The 25,196-nt window shown below is 39.2% G+C and overlaps 3 protein-coding genes across 5 annotated transcripts; 2 read left to right on the top strand and 1 right to left on the bottom strand.

Moving 5' to 3' along the window:
- Nucleotides 1-52: 52 nt before the first annotated feature.
- Nucleotides 53-9,840, bottom strand: slc10a1 (solute carrier family 10 member 1). Of its 3 annotated transcripts, none has more exons than XM_034129458.1 (7): nucleotides 9,777-9,840; nucleotides 3,852-4,003; nucleotides 2,078-2,509; nucleotides 1,783-1,987; nucleotides 1,265-1,443; nucleotides 491-690; nucleotides 53-375 (listed from the first exon to the last, which is right to left on the bottom strand). In XM_034129458.1, the coding sequence occupies exons 3-7, from the start codon at nucleotides 2,479-2,481 to the stop codon at nucleotides 290-292; spliced, it is 1,074 nt and encodes a 357-aa protein (XP_033985349.1). In that variant the 5' UTR covers nucleotides 2,482-2,509; nucleotides 3,852-4,003; nucleotides 9,777-9,840; the 3' UTR covers nucleotides 53-289. The 3 variants fall into 3 exon arrangements, with proteins under 3 accessions (XP_033985349.1, XP_033985427.1, XP_033985512.1); XM_034129536.1 differs by having other exon boundaries at nucleotides 3,852-3,997; nucleotides 9,777-9,822; XM_034129621.1 differs by lacking the exon at nucleotides 3,852-4,003 and having other exon boundaries at nucleotides 9,777-9,832.
- A 1,992-nt stretch (nucleotides 9,841-11,832) lies between these two features.
- On the top strand, nucleotides 11,833-18,590 carry LOC117481798 (protein max-like). The gene is made up of 4 exons (XM_034129731.1): nucleotides 11,833-12,007; nucleotides 14,330-14,437; nucleotides 17,041-17,179; nucleotides 17,266-18,590. The coding sequence occupies exons 1-4, from the start codon at nucleotides 11,972-11,974 to the stop codon at nucleotides 17,448-17,450; spliced, it is 468 nt and encodes a 155-aa protein (XP_033985622.1). The 5' UTR covers nucleotides 11,833-11,971; the 3' UTR covers nucleotides 17,451-18,590.
- Nucleotides 18,591-19,782: 1,192 nt separating this feature from the next.
- LOC117478904 (ras-related protein Rab-15-like) lies at nucleotides 19,783-25,111 on the top strand. Its single transcript, XM_034125850.1, has 7 exons — nucleotides 19,783-19,973; nucleotides 22,674-22,734; nucleotides 22,811-22,871; nucleotides 22,955-23,032; nucleotides 23,215-23,304; nucleotides 24,124-24,189; nucleotides 24,307-25,111. The coding sequence occupies exons 1-7, from the start codon at nucleotides 19,850-19,852 to the stop codon at nucleotides 24,463-24,465; spliced, it is 639 nt and encodes a 212-aa protein (XP_033981741.1). The 5' UTR covers nucleotides 19,783-19,849; the 3' UTR covers nucleotides 24,466-25,111.
- Nucleotides 25,112-25,196: the final 85 nt, after the last annotated feature.

Genomic DNA, 25,196 nt, shown 5'->3' with positions numbered 1-25,196 from the left:
TGAAGTATTCAATTACGTACATACAGTCTCAAAAGACCACATGACACATCAATATATTTTATCCACATATTCATTTATTGTCAAATTGTAAGTCATAAAATTTGCACATATTTTAAGTACAAAAATATAAATACAAAATGTATTTTTTATAAATCATGGCATATTAAGCAGTACATATAGTCACCATTTTATAGAATTGATTAAGTAGACTGTATTAAGAGTATTAGTCTCCCTTGTTTCCCCAGTCTTCCCTATCACAGGCCTGAGTGTAGAACATGTTATGGAGTCTTCACTTGGTAGGATTCGGCTCCTCGTCCAGCACTAGGTGGTGATTTGTGGCCGCTTCACCTCCCTTTTGTTTAACATCGTCACCGTCTGTGTAAGAAAGGAACATTTACATTTTAATAGTGTTAATTCAAAACACCAATAGCTCCAAATGTCTGTGCTGGACACAGCTGTACAAAAACACTGGGATAGCTGTGACAGTCACCCTCGGCCCGTGGCTTGAATGCTCGGTAACATCTGAAGCAGAGGGTCAGCAGCAGGGCCTCCGCACCCTGGAATATGTAGTATACCAGCGGGAAGAGAAACATGGGTCCTATGACCTCTGGGGAAAAGGCCACTTTAAGGATGGTAGTGCACAGCTGGATGTTTTGACACCCTGTTTCCATGGAGACTGTCCTGCTGCATCTAAAGAGAGGTGAGTCACTTGGCATTAGTTTACATGTGACTGTTTCAATTTCATACTCAATGCACCAATTGTATTGACATGTCTTGTAATAATATGATTTTTCCCAGATTTAGATTTTTTATCTAGTTTTTCTTCACTTATTTTAACACTAGGTTGGTTTCAAATAAAACTTTGAGACGGGATTTAGATCCTTAATTAAAATGACATAGGTATTTTTTTGCTTAATTAACTTACAGTATCAAAAGTAAAAGACGGCTCTTGTGAAGGTTTGACTATTACCTATTTATTAATTAACACTGATGCATAAATGTGTAAGTAGCCTTTTACTGTTATAACTATACTTTTTACAGTTTCCTCTGTTGGAGCATCATATTGTATAAACTTGTATAATAGTGTTTATAGTAATTATATTCACTATATAGCTATTGATCAGGCCCTTAAGATTAAACCAAAGGGTTGCAAACAACCTTTATTTGTTTCTATTGTGTGTTTTTAATCAAGTATACAACCAATTATCCCCTCACATCATACAAAACAATGAAAGCAACCCAATTATAGAGTGTTTTCACTTACTTTGGACTTAGTCTGCATATCCTAGACATCACATATCCCAGCGTAAATCCAATCAGAGGCATCAGAGCCGCCACGGCCAGCACATCGGGTGTGAGGACGAGCCATACAAAGTCTTTGATGGCGAAAAAAGACAGACCGAACAATAGGACAGCTGCAACTGTCAGGATGCCGAGACCAGCCTGAGGAGAAAGCAACAACATGTTACAAGGGTCAGTTAATGAATCGCAACATGAAATGTACTGAATGTTCTGTTCCTGCCTAATTCCAAATGTGGCAAACATTATCTGGAGGCTTCAAGGTCTGCTTTCAGCGTTAAAGGACTTCCTGTTTATTTGTACCAAAAACTACACCAATGCCATGATGACTTTTCATGGAAACGTGGCCTTTTTCATTATGTTTTACAGTTGTAAAAGCACAGGTGTATAAAATAAAACAATGGTTCAGTTTTCTGGTATTGTGCATGCTGGTTTTCCCGATATGACAAGTCCAAAATGTTTGCTTTCAAATTTCAGTCTCACTTTCTTGATGAACGGTGAGTATTTGGGTTTGTAGTGGTTTATGGCTATGCCAATGGCACAAGGCACCAGGGTGAAGGCGAGAGCAGAGATGATGCCGACGTACGGTACGGCATCTTCCAGACCGTCAAAACCTTGGCAGTAGATATAGAGCAGCAACGGCATCATACCCAGAGCAGCGATGCAGGAGCAGGTGGTCATCACGATGCTGGGGAGGTGTCAGAGAGAGAAGAAGCTTTGTTAGGCTGGCCTGCCTTCAATGTTGTTACCTGGAATCAAAACATGAATGAGGGTTCACCTGAGGTTCATGTCACCCTTCATAGCCAGGGAGAAAATGTTGGACAGGCTTCCCCCTGGACAGCAGCCGCAGATTAGCACAGTCACAGCCTTGATGGGTTCCATCTGCAGGATTTTGGCTAGAGAGAAAGCAGTCAGGGGCATGATGCCGAACTGGGCCAGCAGAGCAATGGATACTCCTTTTGGCTTAAAGAGATGGGTCTTCATTTTGGAAATCTCCATCGTACAGCCAAGAGATATCATGAGGATGAAGAGCATGCCGACCACGAAGATGTCGATGACTTTGTCTAGAGAAGGGGGGATGTTCAAGACACCCATCACACTTCCATTGCCAGAGATGTTTGCCTCATTGTAAATGTCAGTTATTCCCTTGTAGAGTAATGTGGCGTTCATTTTGGTGCTCATCCCAACACGGCTGGGCTGCGGCTCTCACCTGGCACACAAAGCAAGTTAAATACATTACCAGCTAAGGCAATACAGTTTGTTTTTGCATTCATTAGACGTCAATACACATAAATTCAGCATCTAGCATTTTATTTCAGTATTCATTTGAGAATAAATTGAGTATTACTCATATTTAACCTGCTATTTATTGAGTTTAGTTGGGTTTATCCACACAGTTTTCCAGCCTACTTGCTTTATTCCAAGCCCAACTTGAATTGGATTGCATTCTTTTAGTAGTCTACAAGGGAATTTTAAAAACTCGGGCAAATGACATCAAATACTTGATTAGTGTTGATTGATAATACAATAACAGGAATGCATAATATCACCAATGTGAAGCCAGGACAGCAGCAGCTTTTAGAGTTCAGTCAAAGTCCAGCATACCATTAATCAGCAAAAAAGTAAAAGGAGCCAGAGTTTACACCTGCATATGTAAAAACATCATGTGTACTGCTTCATTTGAATGGTTGACGTGTACTTTGCAGTATGATGAACGTGCAGAGTCTGACATCAGATGCTGTTTCCACATTGACTCGTTGAGGGAAAGTTTCTCTTTGCTCCCCTTGAATCTCAGCATGTACCGGTATGTTTTTTGTCATCACAGATGGTTGGGAAGCCAGTTGCGGTTCAGTATGCAGCTGACACTGGTGTTAAGAAATGTTATATCCTACCCATATATGTTTTTAGTGAAAGATATCGATAATTTAACAATTTTGTGGAAAGAAACGAATGCATCTCAAGTCGTTATTGTTTTCATGTATCTATGTATGATTTATTTGTATTAATCTATCTCTTAATGACTAAGCAACACAGCAAAAGTAAAAATACAAATGGTCTTCCAACTTAAACATACTTTAGGTAAACCCAAAAAACTATTATAAGTAGCGTTACAACGTGTGATCTGATATTATGTTTATTTATTAGGGTCTGAGACCTAGGTCGGCGAAGACCCTATGTTCACCCTAAACTCACCAAATGTTGCACGCGCGTCAGAAGTGGTGCAACTTCAGATGTGTAATTGGTTCCGGAACTTTGCGTAAAAAATTGCATAGGCCACGCCCACTTCCGTTTTTAACGTAAACTCCCCCCACTTTAACTTTCACGTAAACGAACGAAACTCGCTACGCATATCTAGGGTGCGGAGACAAACCAAAAAGCCTCTTGGAGGGGTATAAAATAACGTACAGGAAGCCGGCCATTTTGAATTTCGCGTCAGAAAAACGCGATTTATCGCGTTTTTCGTCCTCCGCACGAAATCTATCTTCTCCCAGGGACTTTATCCGTACGACAAAACAATGAAAGCAACCCAATTATAGAGTGTTTTCACTTACTTTGGACTTAGTCTGCATATCCTAGACATCACATATCCCAGCGTAAATCCAATCAGAGGCATCAGAGCCGCCACGGCCAGCACATCCGGTGTGAGGACGAGCACCGTCTTTGATGGCGAAATAAGACAGACCGAACAATAGGACAGCTGCAACTGTCAGGATGCCGAGACCAGCCGGAGGAGAAAGCAACAACATGTTACAAGGGTCAGTTAATGAATCGCAACATGAAATGTACTGAATGTTCTGTTCCTGCCTAATTCCAAATGTGGCAAACATTATCTGGAGGCTTCAAGGTCTGCTTTCAGCGTTAAAGGACTTCCTGTTTATTTGTACCAAAAACTACACCAATGCCATGATGACTTTTCATGGAAACGTGGCCTTTTTCATTATGTTTTACAGTTGTAAAAGCACAGGTGTATAAAATAAAACAATGGTTCAGTTTTCTGGTATTGTGCATGCTGGTTTTCCCGATATGACAAGTCCAAAATGTTTGCTTTCAAATTTCAGTCTCACTTTCTTGATGAACGGTGAGTATTTGGGTTTGTAGTGGTTTATGGCTATGCCAATGGCACAAGGCACCAGGGTGAAGGCGAGAGCAGAGATGATGCCGACGTACGTTCTCGAAATTCGTCGGGTAGCGTCTCGAGACATGGGCAATTCAAAGTTATCACGGAAGTCTTTTTCTTTCGCACGGCGTAGCCGTGATTTGGCCCCAAAGTTCGCGTTCGCTCGATGCTCGGGCCATCCCTCGCCATGGAACACGATGATGTCATAACGCCAACTGACATACTCAGAACGCCACCAAACTTCACATGATGGTTAACACTGCGGCCCTGAACAGCTCTACGTCAAATTTGATGTTACTTAATATGGCGTTACCATGGCAACGAATCCCTCGCCATAAAACACGGTGTCGCTGTAACTCCAATGGACACGGTCCCATCGTTCCCTCGCCATAAAACACAATGTTGTCTTAAGTCAATGGAAAATGGTCCAAACTGCACCACACTTCAGATGATGGCTAATGGTCCGGCCCTCAACAGCTCTACGCCAATTATGGGATGTCATCATATGCCGTTTCCATGGCAACGCATCCCTCACCATAAAACACGGTGTCGCTGTAACTCCAATGGACACGGTCCCATCGTCCCCCAATCTTCACTTTTATATCACCGGCACCAGACTTCAGATGATGGCTAATGGTCCGGCCCTGAACAGCTCTACGCCAATTATGGGATGTCATCATATGCCGTTGCCATGGTGACAGATCCCTCGCCATGAAACACAGTGTTGTCATAACTCGATGGAAAATGGTCCAAACTGCACCAGACTTCAGATGACAGTTAATGGTCCGGCCCTCAACACCTCAATATGACAATAGTGAGTTTTCCTCAAAAGCTGTTGCCATGGCAACGCATCCCTCGCCGTTAAGCACGATATTGCTATAACTCCTGTGCAAATGGTAAAAAAGTGTTCAAATTTCCCATGTGTGCTAACCGTCAAGCCCTCGACACACATATATGTGTCAGTTTTGAGATTTCGTCAAATGTCGTTGCTATGGTAACAACATGGTCGCCGTGAAACACGGTTTTCTCATAACTCCAGTTAACATGCTCCAAACGGCCCAAAACGTCACAGGTTTGATAACGATGCAGCCCTCAACACATCTAGGCGTATTATGGGGTGTCATCAAATTCCGTTGCCATGGCGACAGATCACTCGCCATCAAACACAATGTTTATGATACTGCTGTAACTCCCATGTACGTTGTCTGATCGGCCTGAAACTTCCCACGTTTGCCAACGGCCGAGTCCTTGAGACACCTAGACACACACGTCGACGTGCGGACAACAGCCTGCGGAGCGTCGAAGACCCGCTCAACGCTGCTTGCAGCTTTAATTGTAATTGTTATTGTTATTGTTATTGTTATTATTATTATTATTATTAGGCGCCGCTTTCCACCTTCTTCTCCAGTAGGACTCAGATGAGGGTGTACTCTTATGTGTGGCTGTGAACATTTTTTTTTATTATGAAGGGCAGACCATCTATTTGTATTTATTTTTTGTTTTTTTTAGAAAGGGGCAGGTCATATAAGATTTTATTCTTCTCCCTGCTCCTTTTCGCTCAATGGTGTGTAGAGACATGTTTTGTTGGCAATTATTGTACATTTGGCTATGCGTACCATGAGCGGGACAAATAAAAATGAAATGAAATATCCCAACCAATCAGCTACTGTGGTGACTTGCACAGTGGAGCTTATCATGTTTGTTAGATAATGGGCCCTGCAGTCCCGCCACTTTGGATCAACAGGGACAGTGAGGGGGCTTAAAGTCTCTTGATACAATCTTGGCCCCCATTCCCTGTTCAATAAAGCACTATAAACAAGATTGGATAACACTGTGGTCATCATCTAGAAGTTAATAATGAAAAATAATCAAACTGAGTTCTTAGAAGTCCATTCAAACACATTCGACAGCTGTAGTAGATACTGTATCAGGTCACCATTGTCTTTAAATGCTTTCACACCTCAGGGGCAGATGCGCCATGATTGTATCACAATATCATAGCTAAACACATCTCTGTGGTCTTGTATCTCATAGCATCTCTAGCTCTGATGTTTAGATCTAACTTTGAAAAGGGTGATGTTAGTTTCCCCTTTTTATGTTTGCATACAGCACACAAAAACAAACAGGTTTTGGACCAAACTTCTTCACAAAGACAGAAAAAAACATTTATGTACATAGAAGATTTGGATATAAAAAGAGATTCAAGTAGAAACACAACACATATTCTTTAGTACCACCAAGGTACAAGACAGCATATGATACTTTATGAAGACTCCTGTACTTTTACTTAAGTAGGATTTTGAACACAGGAAATAATTGCTCATATTACTCATTAAAAAAAGTATCTTTGCATTGATGTTTGATACTTTTAATCACAGTAAGTCAAGGATCTGAGTACTATAACTACACAAACCATCGTAATTTAATTATTTATTTACTTTTTGTTCAATGGCAACTTTCTTTGGACATGCAGCTATCTGCAGTATTGTGATGGCTCATTTTTCTCCTTGACCTTTTTGAATATTTGAACACAAGCTTTCCCTACCTTTCCTTAGCAAAGAGTTTTCAATTGTTTAGGATTAAGACTAAAGATTTAAGAAATACTTTATAAATCCACAAGGGGAAATTACATTTGTCCCAACCCTGACCCTTTTCACTCTGTTGTTATTGACATGACATCACACACATACTTTAACCACACTCTATTCATGTTTTGGTAGCCAAGTGCATATACTGGTATGATAATTATATTCTGATTCTGATTCTGATAACTGTTTGTTTTTTTTAAAAAATCACATGACTGAATGTTAACCAGGGTTTTCAGTCATTAACACTTTGGTTTAAAGCATCAAACTCATTCTAAACAACTTTTTAAACTATTTATTGGAAGCTGTGGGGAATTAAAGCAGAAGACATGAGCGGAGAAGTATTTTGCGTTGGCTCTTTCCTGAACTTCAGTTTTTGGTGCTCCCATATCAACTGCTGAACTGGATGGTTAACTTTCTGCTGAGAAACATTTGACCTTTGTTATAACAAAATAAACAATCCATGGAATCACACGGCTAAAAATCGATAGTTCTCTTGCAGCTGCTGTGTTGCAATAATCAGATACACTTACACAAGATACAGAATTGTTGGGACACTAACACCCATACCATACATGTCAATCTGAATTAAAAGCTTGAAATAACACAAGATAAAGATTACACAAGATGATAAGTGAAAAACAAGTTAAGGTTTAGCAGCCGAAAGAAGTGAAACTTACTTACAGAACTTTGTGTTCCAAACCAGAAGTCATCATGCCAATGGCAATGATCTTGTTATTGACTGATTCAACATGATGTTTTGTGTCAGAGAACAACAAACATGACATGGTTCTGTTACACGTTGGTAGCTTAAATACAAATACAAAATATTTGAGATTATGCAAGGGAAGGCCATGTGGCAAGACCAACCTGGTCTCACCAGAATGCGTGACTCCACCACGACTCCTTAACACCGCAGTGCGTGGTGGAATCACGAACTTTGCTACATTTACGTGTCTGCACCACGCAAACAACCCCAATGTAAAGTGAATGAGGCTCCTTTGTCCTTAACCCTAGCCCTGAACAGCTGTACGCCAATTATGGGATGTCATCATATGCCGTTGCCATGGTGACAGATCCCTCGCCATGAAACACAGTGTTGTCATAACTCGATGGAAAATGGTCCAAACTGCACCAGACTTCAGATGACAGTTAATGGTCCGGCCCTCAACACATCAATATGACAATAGTGAGTTTTCCTCAAAAGCTGTTGCCATGGCAACGCATCCCTCGCCGTTAAGTACGATATTGCTATAACTCCTGTGTAAATGGTAAAAAGTGTTCAAATTTCCCATGTGTGCTAACCGTCAAGCCCTCGACACACATATATGTGTCAGTTTTGAGATTTCGTCAAATGTCGTTGCTATGGTAACAACATGGTCGCCGTGAAACACGGTTTTCTCATAACTCCAGTTAACATGCTCCAAACGGCCCAAAACGTCACAGGTTTGATAACGATGCAGCCCTCAACACATCTAGGCGTATTATGGGGTGTCATCAAATTCCGTTGCCATGGCGACTGATCACTCGCCATCAAACACAATGTTTATGATACTGCTGTAACTCCCATGTACGTTGTCCGATCGGCCTGAAACTTCCCACGTTTGCCAACGGCCGAGTCCTCGAGACACCTACACACGCACCTCGACGTGCGGACAACAGCCTGCGGAGCGTCGAAGACCCGCTCAATGCTGCTTGCAGCTTTAATTATTATTATTATTATGTTTTTTTTTTCATCACAGATGGTTGGGAAGCCAGTTGCGGTCCAGAATGCAGCTGACACTGGTGTTAAGAAATGTTATATCCTACCCGTATATGTTTTTAGTTAAACAAATCAGCTTATTCTGGATTTTTAGCAAGATAATTTAACTTTTTTTGTGGAAGAAAACGACTATGCATCTTGATTTTTTTTTTTTTTTTGTATGTATGATGCATTTTATAAATATATCTCTTAATGACTAAACCACACAGCAAAAGAAGTAAAAACACACATGGTCTTCTAATTTAAACATACTTTAGGTAAACCCCAAAAACGATTACAAGTTACAACTGAAGTCTGTGTAATCTGACATTATGTCCACCTCCTGTACTACTGCTGAGTATTGTGCCATCCCTCAGCCATTTATCATTGTGTATATGTTTATAATCTTGTTGTTTCGTCCACACTGTACACTCACAAGACATGTCAGACTACTCCGAACTTTTTCTCTAATTGAAATCACTGTTTTGTTCTTAAATGATTGATGTTATTTGATTGTGTAACTGCGACCTCAGCTTCAGGCTTTTAACATGTCTCTAAATCAATTACAGATCATTTAAAATCAATTGCATCATTTTATATTTTCCTTATAATCAATACATTTCTTTATGTGAAAGAAATCTAACAATTAAGTTGTTCAGGTATCGTCTTTGCAGCCTAACACAGTACATACATAACATTACATTTAGCTGATGCTTTTATCCAAAGCGATATCTATACAAAGTCAGAACAACAACAAACATGTACGTATATTAACTTCAATTGATTTAATTGATGGTGCATATATGACCTGCGTTTTAAGTGTAAACTTTGGAAAATAACATGCATCTTAATGTTTCTAACAGTTGGTTAGCAGGCTGTTATACAGAATACTTTATAATTAATTTGTTCTATTTTGGTCTTTTCATAAAAATGACTGCTGATAATTTAAGAATACCATAGTTGCAGTCTTACCTTTTGAAAAGCAATAATGTAATAATGACAATAGATAAGAAATAGCGGATAATTTTCTTACCTTAATTTCAAGCCAGCTTCGGTAATTTAGCTGTGCTCACTCTCACTGTGGTTTCCATCTCTCCTCCTCACATTCTTGTGCCTAACTCCTTTTGGCCCCTGTGCCCTCCCCTCGCTGTCACATGGGCTCATGGCAACATGGTCGGTGTAAACACGTTCAACTCCAGAAGCAAACCATCCGAACCTAGTTCAACTCCTCGCACCGCTGCTTTTATTCTCACATGTTACACAGAATTCTAATGTATCCAGCTTTTAAGCAGATTACTGGAAGTCATGCCCAACACATCAGGAGTTGGTACCAGTTTTTCAGGGCACTTTGGGAAACTTTGGCCAGAATAGACTTGCTTCTGTACCTCTAAAAATGCACTTTATGCATTTGGCCTCAAATGTGTAAACAGACCCCCAATTATTATTACGCAACGGGGCAGACACAGTTTGCCTGGCAGAGTTGTCAGTCTTTTCAAAAGGGGCCCCTTTTTATTGTGACACTTGGGTGCTTTGTACACCAAGAACTTTTAATTACAACTTGCACAGCTGAGCAGGCTAAAATGTTGTTGGCTTAATCTCTGAAGCATGTGTCTAAACTGAAGGGGCCATTTCTTAAATCTTAATGCACCTCACGTGCTAACATGCAATGGAGTCTCTTACAGGATCATGAGCTTTAGCTATGTTAACTTGCTGCTTCCACATGCATAGATGTCTGGTTAAACAATATTATGCAACAAAACCAGATAACTGATAGTCATAGGAATATATCATGATGTTGTTTGAGGTTTAAGGAGGCATTAAGGACAATCAAAGCAAGTATTTATAAATATTTTACATCTGATAAAAAGCCAACTGAGAATATTAAATTATGAGGATAAATATAATTTACAGCTATACATTTGAATCCTAGTATTCCTAGAAAATCCTAGAAAGATCAGATGTAACTGATCCAAGCATTATGTTGAATATCACCATCTAAAAGTTTTTCCCATTCAGGTGAATCAATTGTGTAAAAGACAATCAAAGTATTCCGATATGCAGTATGTCTGTGATAGTTCCATAACCCTATTGACACATTAAAACTTGTGGACAGCATTTGGAAAACCTAATTGTGTGAGGAAACACACAAGAAATCCCTGGTTCTCCCAATTTATTTAATTTATTAAGATGTATTTTTAGACATCATCATTACATGTAATACAGATTGTATTCTGTGTGCAAAAACACAACTATTTTTTTTTACTGCTGGATTGATGGACTTTTTCCGTTGCACAGGTGAGAAAGTCATGACAGTAAAGGTCAAAGGCCCCGACATGGTGTCTAAATATTACATGAGAAAGTGTATGTGTTATCATGTAATTTAAAAGGACATAACACAGCCCATGTTCCTCTCTTTCCTATTCAAATTAGACAAATAATTCCTGATAATACATTCATAAGTACATGTATTGGGTGCTGCAGCAGGTTTATATGCAGTGATGACTTGCTGCAGAAGCTATTTAAAGGTCCTATGGAGGCAAGTGTAAAGCCATGAATGGTGGGTGGGGGAGGGCAGCCATAGTGAGCCAGGCCACCATCTGGCCTCAAAATCATATGCTGCAAGAAGAGCTTAGTTATTGTAACACACTGCCCTGTTTTCAATGACCATCACACTTTAACAACATGCATTTTGCTGCTAATACCAGAGAATCGTGTTTGCATGACAGATATTTCAGGAGCATGTCACATCAAATATACTTTTATATGTTTCGTCATCACTGATTCACTTGGGACAATTTCACGAAATGCATTTTCCAATTGTTATAATTACAATACAGCAAATATATGTGCATGAATTTGAGTAATAACACCGAAGGTCCTGAGGCTGCTGTGCTTGCAACTTGTAGGAGATAACGGTATATTTTGGTGGGAGAGTCTAAACCCGTTGTCTTATGGGAAATGTAGTTATTATGCCAGAAGCAGCGAGAGCGCTAGCCGGGCTGTGAGTGGTCAAATTACTTCATTTCCCAGAAGGCCTTGCTTTGATGCGCCTGCGCTGTTTATGTTTTTCAGTCCATGTGTAGGCGAATCACGTGTAAAGAAACCGTTGATCGTCATGTCTCTGCTGTAGGAAAGCTCCGTGCTAGATTTTATTATTTGCCTCCAGTTGTCGCTGCACTTTGTTTTGACAGCTGCTTGCTTTCTTTTTTCGTACCAGTTCACCGAAGAATGAGCGAAAACGATGACATCGACGTCGACAGCGATGTATGTGGTTTAGTTTCCTCGAGAAGTAGCTAGCCAATTTGTTAGCCAACAGCAACTTTAACATTCCTGCCAACCTACGATATCTGATTGAGCTAGCTAGCTAGTTAGCTTGCTGGGTTTCATATTTATTACTGGATTTTAAGACTAATAGGAGGTGATCTTTTTTACAAGAAGTGTTTTTTCAGTAGCAACTGACTCGCTGGCTTGTAACATAAAGTCGAGCAGTGAGTCTGGTGAATATGTTCCGTGGTTTTACTGCGGTCAAGTGAGTTGTCGTTTGCGAAACCAGTTAAGCCAGCCATCGTTTAGATCTGGTTGCTTATATAATAGTGCAATTACGGTACAGGTGCTGGGAGCGGCCAAAAAGGACTTACGTGCACATATTATATTACACATCATTTAATGGAAAATGTGATCAAATGTGTATTTTATGTGTTGTTTACCTCCACTGTTATACGTAATGTAATGCATTGACACTTCCCTTAATTTTTTACAACGACAAGTAATGTTTATAGGTTTGCTGTACATCCCAATAGATGTCTGCTCAGAATTCAAAGAAGATATAGAAACATATATAATGTTGATTCTCTTAGCTGTGCAGTTCTGGAGAGAACATAACGTTAGACGAAAGGTCACATCCAAACTGCTTATTAACTCAAAAGTTGAACTCTAATAAACAACTGTACATTAAAATACTATAATTCAACAGTTAAGGATATTCTCAGCAGACGAGGAAAGCAAATGTAGTATGATAATTGTTGTTGTTGTTGATTATATTACTTCAAAGATAGTGAAAGTTCCCCATGCAATTCAATACGTAACTACTTTTGAAGTGGATTTATATTTCAATTTTAGTTTTTCCTCCCATACCGTTGAATTAGGGATGTGGAAATTGAGTGTTTATTGTAGTTAGCGTAACTTTCAAGGTTTTTAGCGAGTCTTTAAACGTCCATCATGGCCGCTCCAAGCAACCTCGGCGTAACTGCATGAATACAGGCGCAACACACCCCAAACGGCGGCTGTGCGAGAAGGACCCCAGAGACAGTGTTGATGTTTTCGTGTGTTGTCGATTAGCAACATGCCAAGTTCACCTGTTCTGTTCCTGCACATATCTGGGCCTTTTTAAAATGTGTTTTCCTAATGCGAGAATTAAGCACTGCTGCATTATTTAAAGCTGCATTTGAAGCATACTTGCCAAATGCAACATAGCACATACTGTACAATGTACATGCTGAGTTAAATGCCCCGTGGTTTACACACAGCTGCTTTTAAATTGCATATAAAGGTGCCATAGGGTTTAAATTGAGTATGCATATGATTTTGTGTCAGATTCTCGATCTGGTCACATATTTCTCACAGCCATGGATTCCCCTCCCCCCTTTGATTAAGCTGTGATCTCCAGCTTGGGATCCTCTTAAAGCCACACTATACATAACATGCTGTTAAACCCACGTTTATCAACATTTCTAACGTTACAGGATAGATTAAACCTTGATACAATTAAAGATATGGTTTTAGTGTTGCTCAGTGCAGAACTTACTGTAAGAGAGGTCATTTGATCACGTTATGTTTTCACAATCATTGGCAGCGCTTATGAATGACATGCATGCAGCTACACATGTACATTTAAATATATATGGTGTTTCTTCCTAATAGTATACATTTTATTGTATTTGACCTGGAAGATTGTTCTTTACATTCAAGGTGCCTTAATGATACACAAATCAATGCCAAGTTATAAAGCTATTGCCAAAAAGCCATCAGGTAAGTTAAACCCCTCCACCAAAAAAGCAAGCATTTTATGACTTTCTCTGGAAGATATTGGTTCTGTTCAGTCCTTTTGAAATAGCGGGGAGAAGTTAGACGTTGGAGTTCAAATGTAGTTCTCGTGAAGGACATTTGGTAGACAAAACTGACCCATGTATGCTGTTCCAACCTTTAAACAATGCCACATCTTTAGTTAACGTTCTGTAAACACATCCCCTCCCTGTAAACAATATGCTCACACCACAGGTCCCTGCTGTATGATGACGAGTATAACATAAGAACACATAACACGTTTTGTACCACTACTCATTCTGCTTGAGTCCAATTCAAAGCTGAAACATTTGTATATTGACATTTTTGAATAGCTCTGTCTTTCTTCTTGGCCAGGTCACTCTTGGAAAAGAGATTTTAATCTCAATGAGTCTTTTTACCTGGTTAAATAAAGGATATATATATATCCAAACTCACATGGGAATGACTTCCTTGGTATTATCTTATGAGTTTTTGAGTATATGAGCTGCGTTCTGATTGTACACTTTGCCTCTCCATTTATAGGCAGACAAGCGAGCCCATCACAACGCGCTGGAGCGCAAACGCAGGGACCACATTAAAGACAGCTTTTCCGGTTTACGAGATTCTGTGCCTGCATTACAAGGGGAGAAGGTGAGAGGAAAATATATGCATTTTCTCTACCAGAAAAGATGTTGAATCTGTTTTTAAGGTAAGCTCTCTATCTCAGGGCACAGCAACCTAGTTCTCATAAACAACTTTTAGATTTTCTTGTCAGTGTCACTATCAGTTCGTCGGCCTTAAGGCTAGCTAACTATTTGCATAACCTGAACTGCATGTCCTAAGATATAGGAACACAAACAGATGAGAAACTGTCAGGAGGGGGTGTGTTTTCTCTAGATTAACCACATTAGCCATACGAAACTCTAGCAGTTAAATGATTTATAAATAAACATACAAAGCTATTTGTATGTTGTTAAATTATTTCTAACTGAATGATATTATACTTAAAGGATGACAGTGTGAAGAATGGGTAGTCGAGGTTGTCGCAAGTAGACGCACCTGCAGTTAAAATTATTAACAAAATGATTAGTTTTTTTTATACCGAACATAGTGAAATATGCCAGTTCTGATGTGTTAACGCTCACAGCCTGTAAACTTGTTATGCACAGGTAGGGGCTTTTTCATAACTGCCCCCACCTGACCTGTTATAAGAGCCAATCTGCACCGCCCAGGCCACAACAACATGTCTTAATCAAACACCAGAACCTGACTCCACAAATATCCAAAAACAATAGGCCTGCTTACCACTCCAACAGTATATAACAAATTACAGCCTAATAATGACAGCTTAACCTTCTCTATATTGCCTCGTTCACACAATAAATCAACAATACAAATACAACTACAGATTATATAAGCATTTAGTTCAAATGCGATTTAAAATGCTCTCAGGTTTTACACCTCTTGTGAAATGTAGACTACATTTATTACGGAGTTTATGTCCGAGCCAACAGACTCACAGATCGTTGGCTACTGAGAGATATGCAAAATACACCGCATGTAGTACGACACAAAACTCCGCTGTGGATTTTCAAAACTAAATACAGTAAAACTATGGCCGCAGGCCCAAGTTTAACTCTCTGAGGTCGAAGCCCTTTTTTCACATGTTAGGCTCGCCTGGGCTTTTTTTGTAAAAATGCTATTAAAACATGAACCTTGGTGACCATCGGGCTGGCCTGCATGGTCTGCCTACAAAACAAAAATAAAAAACCTTTATGCAGCCCCAACAACAGCCTCTGATCATCAAGAGACTTCATGCAATGCTTCATTGGATGCATATTAGATAGTAATCTCTATCTCACTCCTAAAACATCTAAATCCACTTCCAGCATGGATAAATATTCATAAAATACATCCATTGTTTGTTCTATATGCTTCTCGAAATCCTAAAAAACACATCGTTTTTCTAGAACAGATTACAAATCGCCTGAAAATGGTACACACAAGTGGCAACATGTGTGACGAAGGTGTTGGCAGGGGTCGCCAGTCTCTGGCAGTGTTATTTTGGGGGTCGCGGGCTGAAAAGTTTGGGAACCCCTGATCTAGACGACCAGTGGGTGAAAAGACAGCTTCCTTCATCTTGCATTGTCATAGTTTCTGACTTTCCAGCTCATCACCTGCAATTCCAAGTCCTTAATATTCAACCACCTAATCAGACATTATTCCAGTTGCACACTTAAGTGTCAATGTTATACTATTGTGTTCTGCTTGGACAGCTTTCTTAGAGGGCTTTAATAGAGGAATGAGAAAGTAATAATCAACCAAACAATCTTTATCATCCACAAATGTGTGAATTGGCCTTTTGGCTTCATAGGTGGATTAAAACACTTATTAAGTCACAATACATACAACAAATATATCAACATGCACAGGACAAACAGTAAATCAGGGGCTTATTTTAGAAAAGTGCTTGCCAGCAAAGCCACCTATGTGTCAAATAAGCTCACACTAGTTTCCCCTTAATGATGAAATCTGAGATCTGAAATATTGCCTCATGTCCTCAGTGTACTATTACAGACTGAAGGCAGCAGCTCTATAACCTTTTAGCACCTAGCCCACCGTAACCAAGAGACATTTGTTGGTATAGTCCATTTTATCAGTAAATCATTATTAGCAGGTGCAGCAGACATTGGCATAATTCATTGTGCAGTTGGGATGGTGCTTTATCATGGAGGAAATGTGTGTATTTGTGCTAGGAAATATTCTGCAATATGTCATTGTTAGCGCCAAAAGGTTGCTGACCCTTTGGAATAGTCATGTTTTTCTATCCTTATTGTATTATCCTTATTAAAAAGTCATTGCAACTGGGGATGTCAATGTTTAAATACAAATGTTTTTTAAAAAGTGGTTACAGATGATGTGTTAAATTAACATTGCAAAATAAATTTCAGCTCATCTAAACAGATATAGCGCGTCAAATGTAATTGATTCATGTAGCTCTGGAGTAAATGTAAAGTGCCTTTTCTATTTCACGTAATTTTGCCTTATTATTATTTTTCTTTTAATCAACCGATACAAATATTTGTTAATGCGTGTCGGCTATCGAAAGCAAAATGAGCTGAACCTGCCATCCCCAGTTGCAACATACATGTGTAACACTGATCACTGTATAACTGTTTTGGCACAATTAATGTTGTTCTGTTGAACAGACACTGCAGCTCTTTTCCCACGGCTCTCTGAATTTTTGCTGACAGAGTTCTGTCAAACAGGCTTCCCGAGCACAGATTCTAGACAAAGCCACCGAGTACATCCAGTACATGAGGCGAAAAAACCATACCCACCAGCAAGACATCGATGACTTAAAGAAGCAGAATGCACTGTTAGAGCAGCAGGGTACGTGGACGAACGGTTTTGTTTGTGTATTTGTACGACAGTATTCGACTGGATCTAATGTGTCTTTCTGTCTCTGGTTACTGCAGTTCGGGCTCTGGAGAAGGCGAAGGGGAACACTCAGCTCCAGACGAACTACTCCTCTGACAGCAGCATGTACACAAACCGGAAAGGCAGCGCGGTGTCGGCCTTCGACGGCGGCTCCGACTCCAGCTCTGAATCAGAGCCGGACGAGCCTCCCAACAGAAAGAAGCTGCGCGTGGAGCCCAGCTAGACCCGGGTCGTTTCCCGGTTCTCCAAACAGACTCTTTTTGCCCACCAGCCCCAACTCCTCTCACCTGTCCACACTGTCCTGCCTTCAAACGGCAGTCCAGGAGACGAGGTGGAGACTGTGTGAGAGCGGTGCTGTTATGTATAAAACGCTTCTACCTTCCTTTCCCTCCTGGCAAGCATCCTGTCACTCCGTTTCGTGGCCCAGCAACAACTTTTAAATCCCAAAAGTGAGGCAGCTCTGCAGTTTTGAAGAACAATATGCTTTTTTTCAGACCACATGATAACCATTCATAAGCAAATGTGGAGACAACAAGGTATGAGGCTTAGATAAAGCTAAAGAAATTATAATACATTTGTTTTTGTTTTCTCTTTCGGTTGTTTTAGACAACCTCTGCAATCTGTGAGAGTGTGAGACTTTTCAACCTTTAATGAAATGGGTAATTAGGGATAGTTTACCTTTTTAATAATCAAACTTTTCCAGAAAAGAATGTGAAGTTGCTTTTGAAAAAAAAAGAAGTCTGTTATACAAAGATGCAACCCTCCACTCAGTGTAGGTGGCTGAAGTTTTTGTCTTTAAAAGATGTTTGTGTAATTGAATTAATCCCTCTATTTATAGTAATGCTTGGAAATTGATGTGTTACCCTCATGTCTGATCTCCCTTACGTTTGGCTTGAGTTTTCCCAGAGAGCACAGGAGGATGAATGAGTTGACCTGCTGTTTCAATGAATTTCCCACAGGTTCAACTATTTATTTTCCTCTATTTTTATTAGTATCAGATAAAATATCAATATGAAAAAAAATCCCCTAATGGATACTGAATGTTACGCAAGGGCAGCAACCTTTATTTTTGTTATTGAAAGTCCATTTCAGTGTGTAGTATATAACACTGTATACTCTTTAATGGTGTCAGTTCTGCAAAGAAAAGCCTTCCCTTGAAATATTTGCCTGTGTTGGGAATGTTTATCTTTCTTTTCTTTCCTTTACGCAGAGGTAACTTAGTGTGTACGTAATCAATATTTGTTTGTTCCATTCCATGGAAATTACAGGTATGTTGTACATACTGCCAACGGTTGTCTTGCAAGTTAAGGCATACCTTTATTATGAGACTATAAATAAAACTATTTTATCCTTTTGGGATGTATTTGTGCCTCAACATGTTTTTAATTATCATCTTATGATCTTATTAAGCTTACTTAATTGCTAAACACGTTTGGGGTTTAACTAATTTCCAATCCCAGTTTATAAAATATTCCTGTGTCTAGTCATATTTAACGTACTGCTTATAGAATGGAAGCAATCAAAAAGGATAATTTAGTGGACTATCAGAGGATATAAAAGATTTCTAGAACACTATACTTTAATTGGGGTGTCAAGAAACAGATTTCTTAGTTTTTATACGCAGTTTCAGATTTTAAATTGACATTAGGAGCAACAGAACACTTGCGCCTGTATTCAGTCTACTACTGAAGACACCGCTAATATTCTTTGTAATATTTCATGGAATTTGGGGAATTAAATGACATTGGATTTCACATAATTTATACTTTACACACAAAAGGTTTTGCTAAATTAATAACATTAACAACCAGGAAGAACAGAATATTATTGACAAACGTTTTATGTTTGCTAGTGTAGAGGAACAATATAAAAAAGAGAATGTGAAAATACAACAAAAACACTTACAAAATAGAAAAAGGCTTTTGTCTGATGTATAATTGTTCTGGGTGGGGGGGGTGGTGGAGAGACGTTGTGTGTATTAGGTCTCATTACCTACGTGTTGCTAATACCTGTCTACAGCTCTGTATAAATTATAGTTCAAATATAGATGTTTGGGATTAGCTCATTGATGTCTCCTAGGACCTAGTTGACAGGAGGCTTCTTTAGAGATACAGGTAATATGCTGCCTTCAGGAGCCGTAGGAAATAATGCATAATGTCATGAGTTTTTTACGCAGTTTTGAGACTGGACGAGAAGTTCGAAGACCTAAACAAAAGAAGCTAATCTTATGCATTACAACTGTGGAGCTAATCCCTTTATATATATATATATATATATATATATATATATATATATATATATATATATATATATATAAAAAAACAAAAACGTGGATTAAACATAGACGTATAAAACTATACGTCTATGTTTAATCCACGTTTTATTTTTTTATTCTACGTTTTTTCCCCCATAGTTTTAAACCAAGCCTAGTCGCTAAACTACAATGTTCTATATTACAAAGCAACTGGCTTCTTTAAAATGAGATGAGTTGTGAGTTCTCACTGCCAATTTAAGAAGTTGGTATTTTCCGAGCGTCCCTGAACGCAGCACGCAGCCACAGTGCACTGCACTGCACACAGCTCGATGGAGGAGTCATGCTTTCTTCTGTTTTAGTTTTATGTCATGGCTAAACAGTACGATGTCTTGTTCAGGCTGCTCATGCTCGGGGACTCGGGGGTCGGGAAGACGTGCATGTTGCGCAGGTTCACGGAGAGTGAATTTGATCCTTCACATATTTCCACCATCGGTAAGAACATCCAACAAGTTTTTCAATCGCCCTTGTTTCTAAACTCATCATATGGGTCCGCATTAACCGCAGGTTAAAACCGGATAAAATGTCACAGAATGAATGGAGAGGCTGCAATTTGTAACAATAAACTGTCATTTTCCCTTTATTTAAAAGTGTTTAAACAGGCCTAATTAGCTAGTGGTATAGTAAGTTAGTAACAAGTGCCTCAGGTCATACTAGCCCTTTAACTGGATGAAACAAACTGTCAGTGCTATGAAGGCTCCATTAACAGTCATAAAATATTTACATTTTGTAACCGATATATGCCCCTAAAGAAAGATACTGAAGGGTGCAGGAGAGGCTTAAAAAAGCTGTTATGTGACAAAAACAATAGAAAGGAATTTCCACAGGAAAAGAGCACTCTCTGCCCTCAAAGTGTTTGATATTATATCCTGTTTTGTATTCAGAAAATGACACTTGTACACTGATAAGCCCATTAGTGTGATAAACTAATGACATGAAGAATAATGTTTGGGGTGTTTTCATAGGAAAAGAAAACAAGTATTTTACTCTACTTTGTAGGCTTTTAGTTTGTTGCAAGAGAAAGTGGTGTGTGTGGAGTGAATTCAGGGTGAGAGGTTTGTGAACTGCACGCTGGAGAGCTGGGTCACAGGAGAGCTTTACATGGGATTATACCCAGACATTTGAAAGTATGGCACATGAAATCTCCTTTCTTTTAGACTCATGATGTCGTGATTATCAGTAAACATTAGTCTCCCTCATCTGTTCCCTATTTCTCTTAGGCATCAGTCTGTGGGAACACTGACACACAGGTTGAAAAGACCTGTTGCATTCACGGCTTTGCAGTTACATAAGCACACACACGTAAAGCAACAATGGAACTGTGTTAATCACAAGCTTGTGTCAGCGTTTCAAATATTTGTTTCAGGAAATGAATCTGCACACTTTCCTGGCTCACTGTCTGGGACACAAGAATAAAACAGCCGTTTTGACAAGACTGCTGTAGATTAACAGTTTTTTTAAAAAAAAGCCAAATATTTGTTTAAGCTTCTCTACTGGAAGGCTTTTCTACTTTACTTTGTTTAGTGGGACAGTTGACTGTAAACCTCTGGGATTTGGATGGCAAAACAAGCTGACACTCTTCTTTTAGTGTCTGGTAATTCAATTGTCACAACCTATTTTAGTTGCTTTTTGTGAGTTGGTTTATATGTAACTGATTGTGTTAAATGGGCAAATCATATTGTCTTATATTGATAGCAGGCTCCTAAATTAAACTGTCCAATGTCATATTGTGTTTATGTGGCCTGAAAATGGAAATCAATATTTTTATAGAATGGAATCTGTATATATACAATTCATTTTAAGGTCACCTATTATTCAAAATCCACTTTTTCATGTCTTTCATACATAAATCTGTGTAAAGAGATTCTGAAAGTTTGTGATGCCATAATGTTTTTTTGGCTTGTGTAACCATTAGCCAATAACCGTCTAAGGCAGGGGTGTCAAACTCAAATACACAGTGGGCCAAAATAAAGAAATCGCTACTAGTCGAGGGCCGGACTGGTTCAATGTTTATTGCAAAACTTATTGCACATATTAAACCTGGAACTAACAAAGCTTAAATTATTGCCTATAAAAACAACATTAAACATTAAATAATCAGTTGCATTCATTTCTTATGGCTCTATCTGCAGATTTTCCGGAGTCATTTCTTATGATTACATTTTTCCACAGACCAACAACAGCTTCAAAAAAACAATTTCCCTCAAAGAAAAAAACAAACATGCAGAAGGAAACATCCATTAAACTCAGTTTGCTGCTCTGTGACGCTAGTTCAAGCCAGATACTTGGCATCTCATCTTGGGTGCAAGTTCATCAATGTTTGGGGTCAGGCTCTGAGCTGAGGAAATCCTCAGGATTGAGTGAAGGTGTGCGTGCAATATACTGGTGGGCCAGATCTAATAGTAATTCAAAATTATCCTGCGGGCCGAAATTAAATCCACCAAGGGCCTGATTTGGCCCCCGGGCCTTGAGTTTGACACATGTGGTCTAAGGGAACACCCGCCCACCTTATCACCTGAATCTCCTCCTAGAGCACCATTGTGTTTTTTTTAACCAATCATCTCTCAGAGGGGCGTGGGGAGTGGCACCTTATTTTCATCTAAAGTAAAAGACAGAGAATCAGCACTTTTGAAACAGTGCTGAAACAGAGGGGATTATGGGATGCTACAATGCATGATCTGTTTGGTATTTCGAGCCAAACACTTCAGAGATATGTTTTGTATATATCTGAGACCTATAATATATTGATGAAAAAGAGTATAATAGGGGACCTTTAAGAAGATAACACATTATACTGTCTGACTTTCTGTCACATTTCTTACCTTTCTTGTCCTGTTACCCGGCAGAAAAAAGCACATTCGTAGTTATCATCAGTTTCAAGCCCCTTGTAAAGACACAATGATTTAAAAGGTGTCACTCTGCAGTGCTCGAGAAACTATTCATTAGGGATAATAGTGTTTCTGAGCCACACTCCTTAAGTGCTCACCAACGCCCATTTAAAATAGCGTTTTAAATGAAAGCAGGATTTCTCACCAATCTTTTACCTTTGCTAAAGTGATTCAACTTGCTTCTGTTATGTGCTGTTGATTACATTTGTGTGTGACATAAAACATAATTTCCCTCTTTTTGTTGTAGGAGTCGATTTTAAAATGAAAACACTAGAACTAGATGGAATCAGGGTGCGAGTACAGATATGGTAAGTCATCCAATGCATTGACACACCGTGCGTATCGTGCGATCTTCTGCTGATTTAGTTGTTGTCTTGGGTACAGGGACACAGCGGGACAGGAGCGTTATCAGACCATCACCAAGCAGTACTACAGGCGAGCACAGGTGATCCCTCCACATGAACAAGTTACCTCCATGCCTTACTGTGGCGTTCATTGTTTAATCTGTCTTCATTCATTTCTCTCCAGGGTATCATCTTTGTTTACGACATCACTAGCGAGTCGTCCTTTCAGCACCTCATGAAGTGGGCAGGTGATGTGGATGAGGTAAGGAAATAAGTACTCTTCATTTCACTCCCTCGCCCTTCACAGTGACCCAGTATTTAAACTAACCTCTCGGTGCTCTGCTGATGCTCGCTGCACACCGAGTGGCTTAGTGTGAGTGACAGGATGATGAAGTCCCTTATCTCTGTGCTATCTGTCCTTTCTGTCTTGTTGTTGTTTTGCAGTTTGCCCCAGACAAGGTGCAGAGGGTCTTGATAGGAAACAAGTCTGATGAGGAGCTCAGTAGGCAGGTGACCAAGGACCAAGGAAGCAAGGTTTGATTGGGAATGTGTCTATTGATTGAATCTTTTGCATATTACTTACTTAAAGACTCCTGACTTTTCCCTGTGTTTTTTTTAAAAATATCTGTTGTAATTTATTGTCTTTTATTGTGATTGTAGAAATGTGTTTTTATGTGATTGTAGTTATTACATGTACAGCACTTTGGCCCGACCAAAAATCGCTTTTAAATGTGCTTTATAAATAAACTTTGATTTGATTTGATTTGATTTGATTAATAAACAATCATGAAACATATAGAATGTTTAAGGTACTCAAAATCCTCTTACCCAGTAATGTTCGTTTACAGTGTTTTGCTATATATCAAGTATTTAACCTCTAGCCCCAGAGCTTCTTACCTGATGAATAATAAAAAAACACCATTCTCACCATATCACATTATAGATCTAAATTTGGACAATCAGTTAGATTTTTCTATTAGATCTAAGTTAAATGGCATCAAATAAAATACAATTAAATTATCAGTGACCAGGATTAAATAATAGGCAGACATTTCTAAAGCCAGCTAAAACAGTTTTTTATTTTTGCAATTATTTCAAACTATGGTACAGGAATTCTTTATTAACGTAGCTTTCATTACCACTTCATAACATGTGAGTTTTTATTTAATTTAGATTATTATTAAGTGGAGGCAGCCCATCAGCTAATTTGTATGTAGTCCTCATTAACAATATATTGATTGGCCAGTAATACCCACTAACATAATGGTCCTCTTACCAGGGGCTTAATTTAATTGCCTATAAAATGACCTTTTGTTGTATTCATTTCTAACCATATCCACCTGGGTATTGAAGCTAGCAGAAACCTATGGGATGGAGTTCTTTGAGACCAGCGCCTCCACCAGCAGCAACATCAGTGAGGTAGGACACTGAGTGAGGAAACTGTCAGTGTCTGTGCACAAATACTTCGGGGGAATCCCCTGCATCACTCTTTTTGAATATCTTGTGTTTTTATTTTTCACTTCCTTCTTCCTTCAGGCCTTCACTCGTTTGACAGAGCTGGTGCTGCAGGCTCACCACAGAGATGTGGACAACTTGTTAGGAGCTCTGGATGATTATCTGGATAATCATGCTTTGGAAGAAGAGAACGAAAGTGAAGGCACTGACGTCAACACTCATAGGACCTGCGCCTGTTAGGAAGAGGGCCATTACTGTAGCATGGCTCATAGCTAAAGACAATTGTTCCTCATGACTGAGACATGACTCGACTCTTCTCTGCCTTCTTTATAGATACTGTAACCTGTGTGTCAAGAGGGAGCTCATTTGGTTTCACTTTTCATATGTTGGCAGCAGCAACCAGCAGAGGGCGCTTTCTGTTGCATTATCACTATGCCCAACAGCCAGTGAAGAGTAAATACAGGACATATATGTAGCTCTGTATCCAGCTAAAACTATCAATGCACAAGCTCTATTCCTTCTGGTGCACTATTCACTTACATCTATAAATGAATGGGTAATGTGTTTATTTAAGAAATTAGTTTGTTAAGTTGCAAAGAGTCTACATGCTCACACAAGGTAGCCAGAGGACACAGTTTAATTATTTACACCTCGAAACTCAAACCAAGCAGAGTGGATTATTTTACATGATAGACTTATTTCCTCAGGGAAGACAGTGCCATGTTTAATGACCTATTCGAGTGCAGTGCATGTTTGTTCAATTATTTTTCGGGGTCTGCTTTGGTGCCACAGATATGTCATTATACCATTGTTAGACTTGAAACTCCACTCATGTTGCAAACAAAAACCTATCTAAGTTAATAAATTAAAACTGCCATATTTAACATGAGTTGATTGGGTACCTGAGTCTTGCTGAGTTACTACATTTTGGATTGAGAGGGAAGTTAGGTCCTTGGAGAGAAGTTCATACA

The sequence above is a fragment of the Trematomus bernacchii genome, unplaced genomic scaffold (assembly GCF_902827165.1).
Source record: "Trematomus bernacchii unplaced genomic scaffold, fTreBer1.1, whole genome shotgun sequence".
Taxonomy (NCBI): domain Eukaryota; kingdom Metazoa; phylum Chordata; class Actinopteri; order Perciformes; family Nototheniidae; genus Trematomus; species Trematomus bernacchii.
The sequence above is the reverse complement of the archived record's forward strand: the minus strand, read 5'-3'. Positions and strand labels throughout refer to the sequence as shown.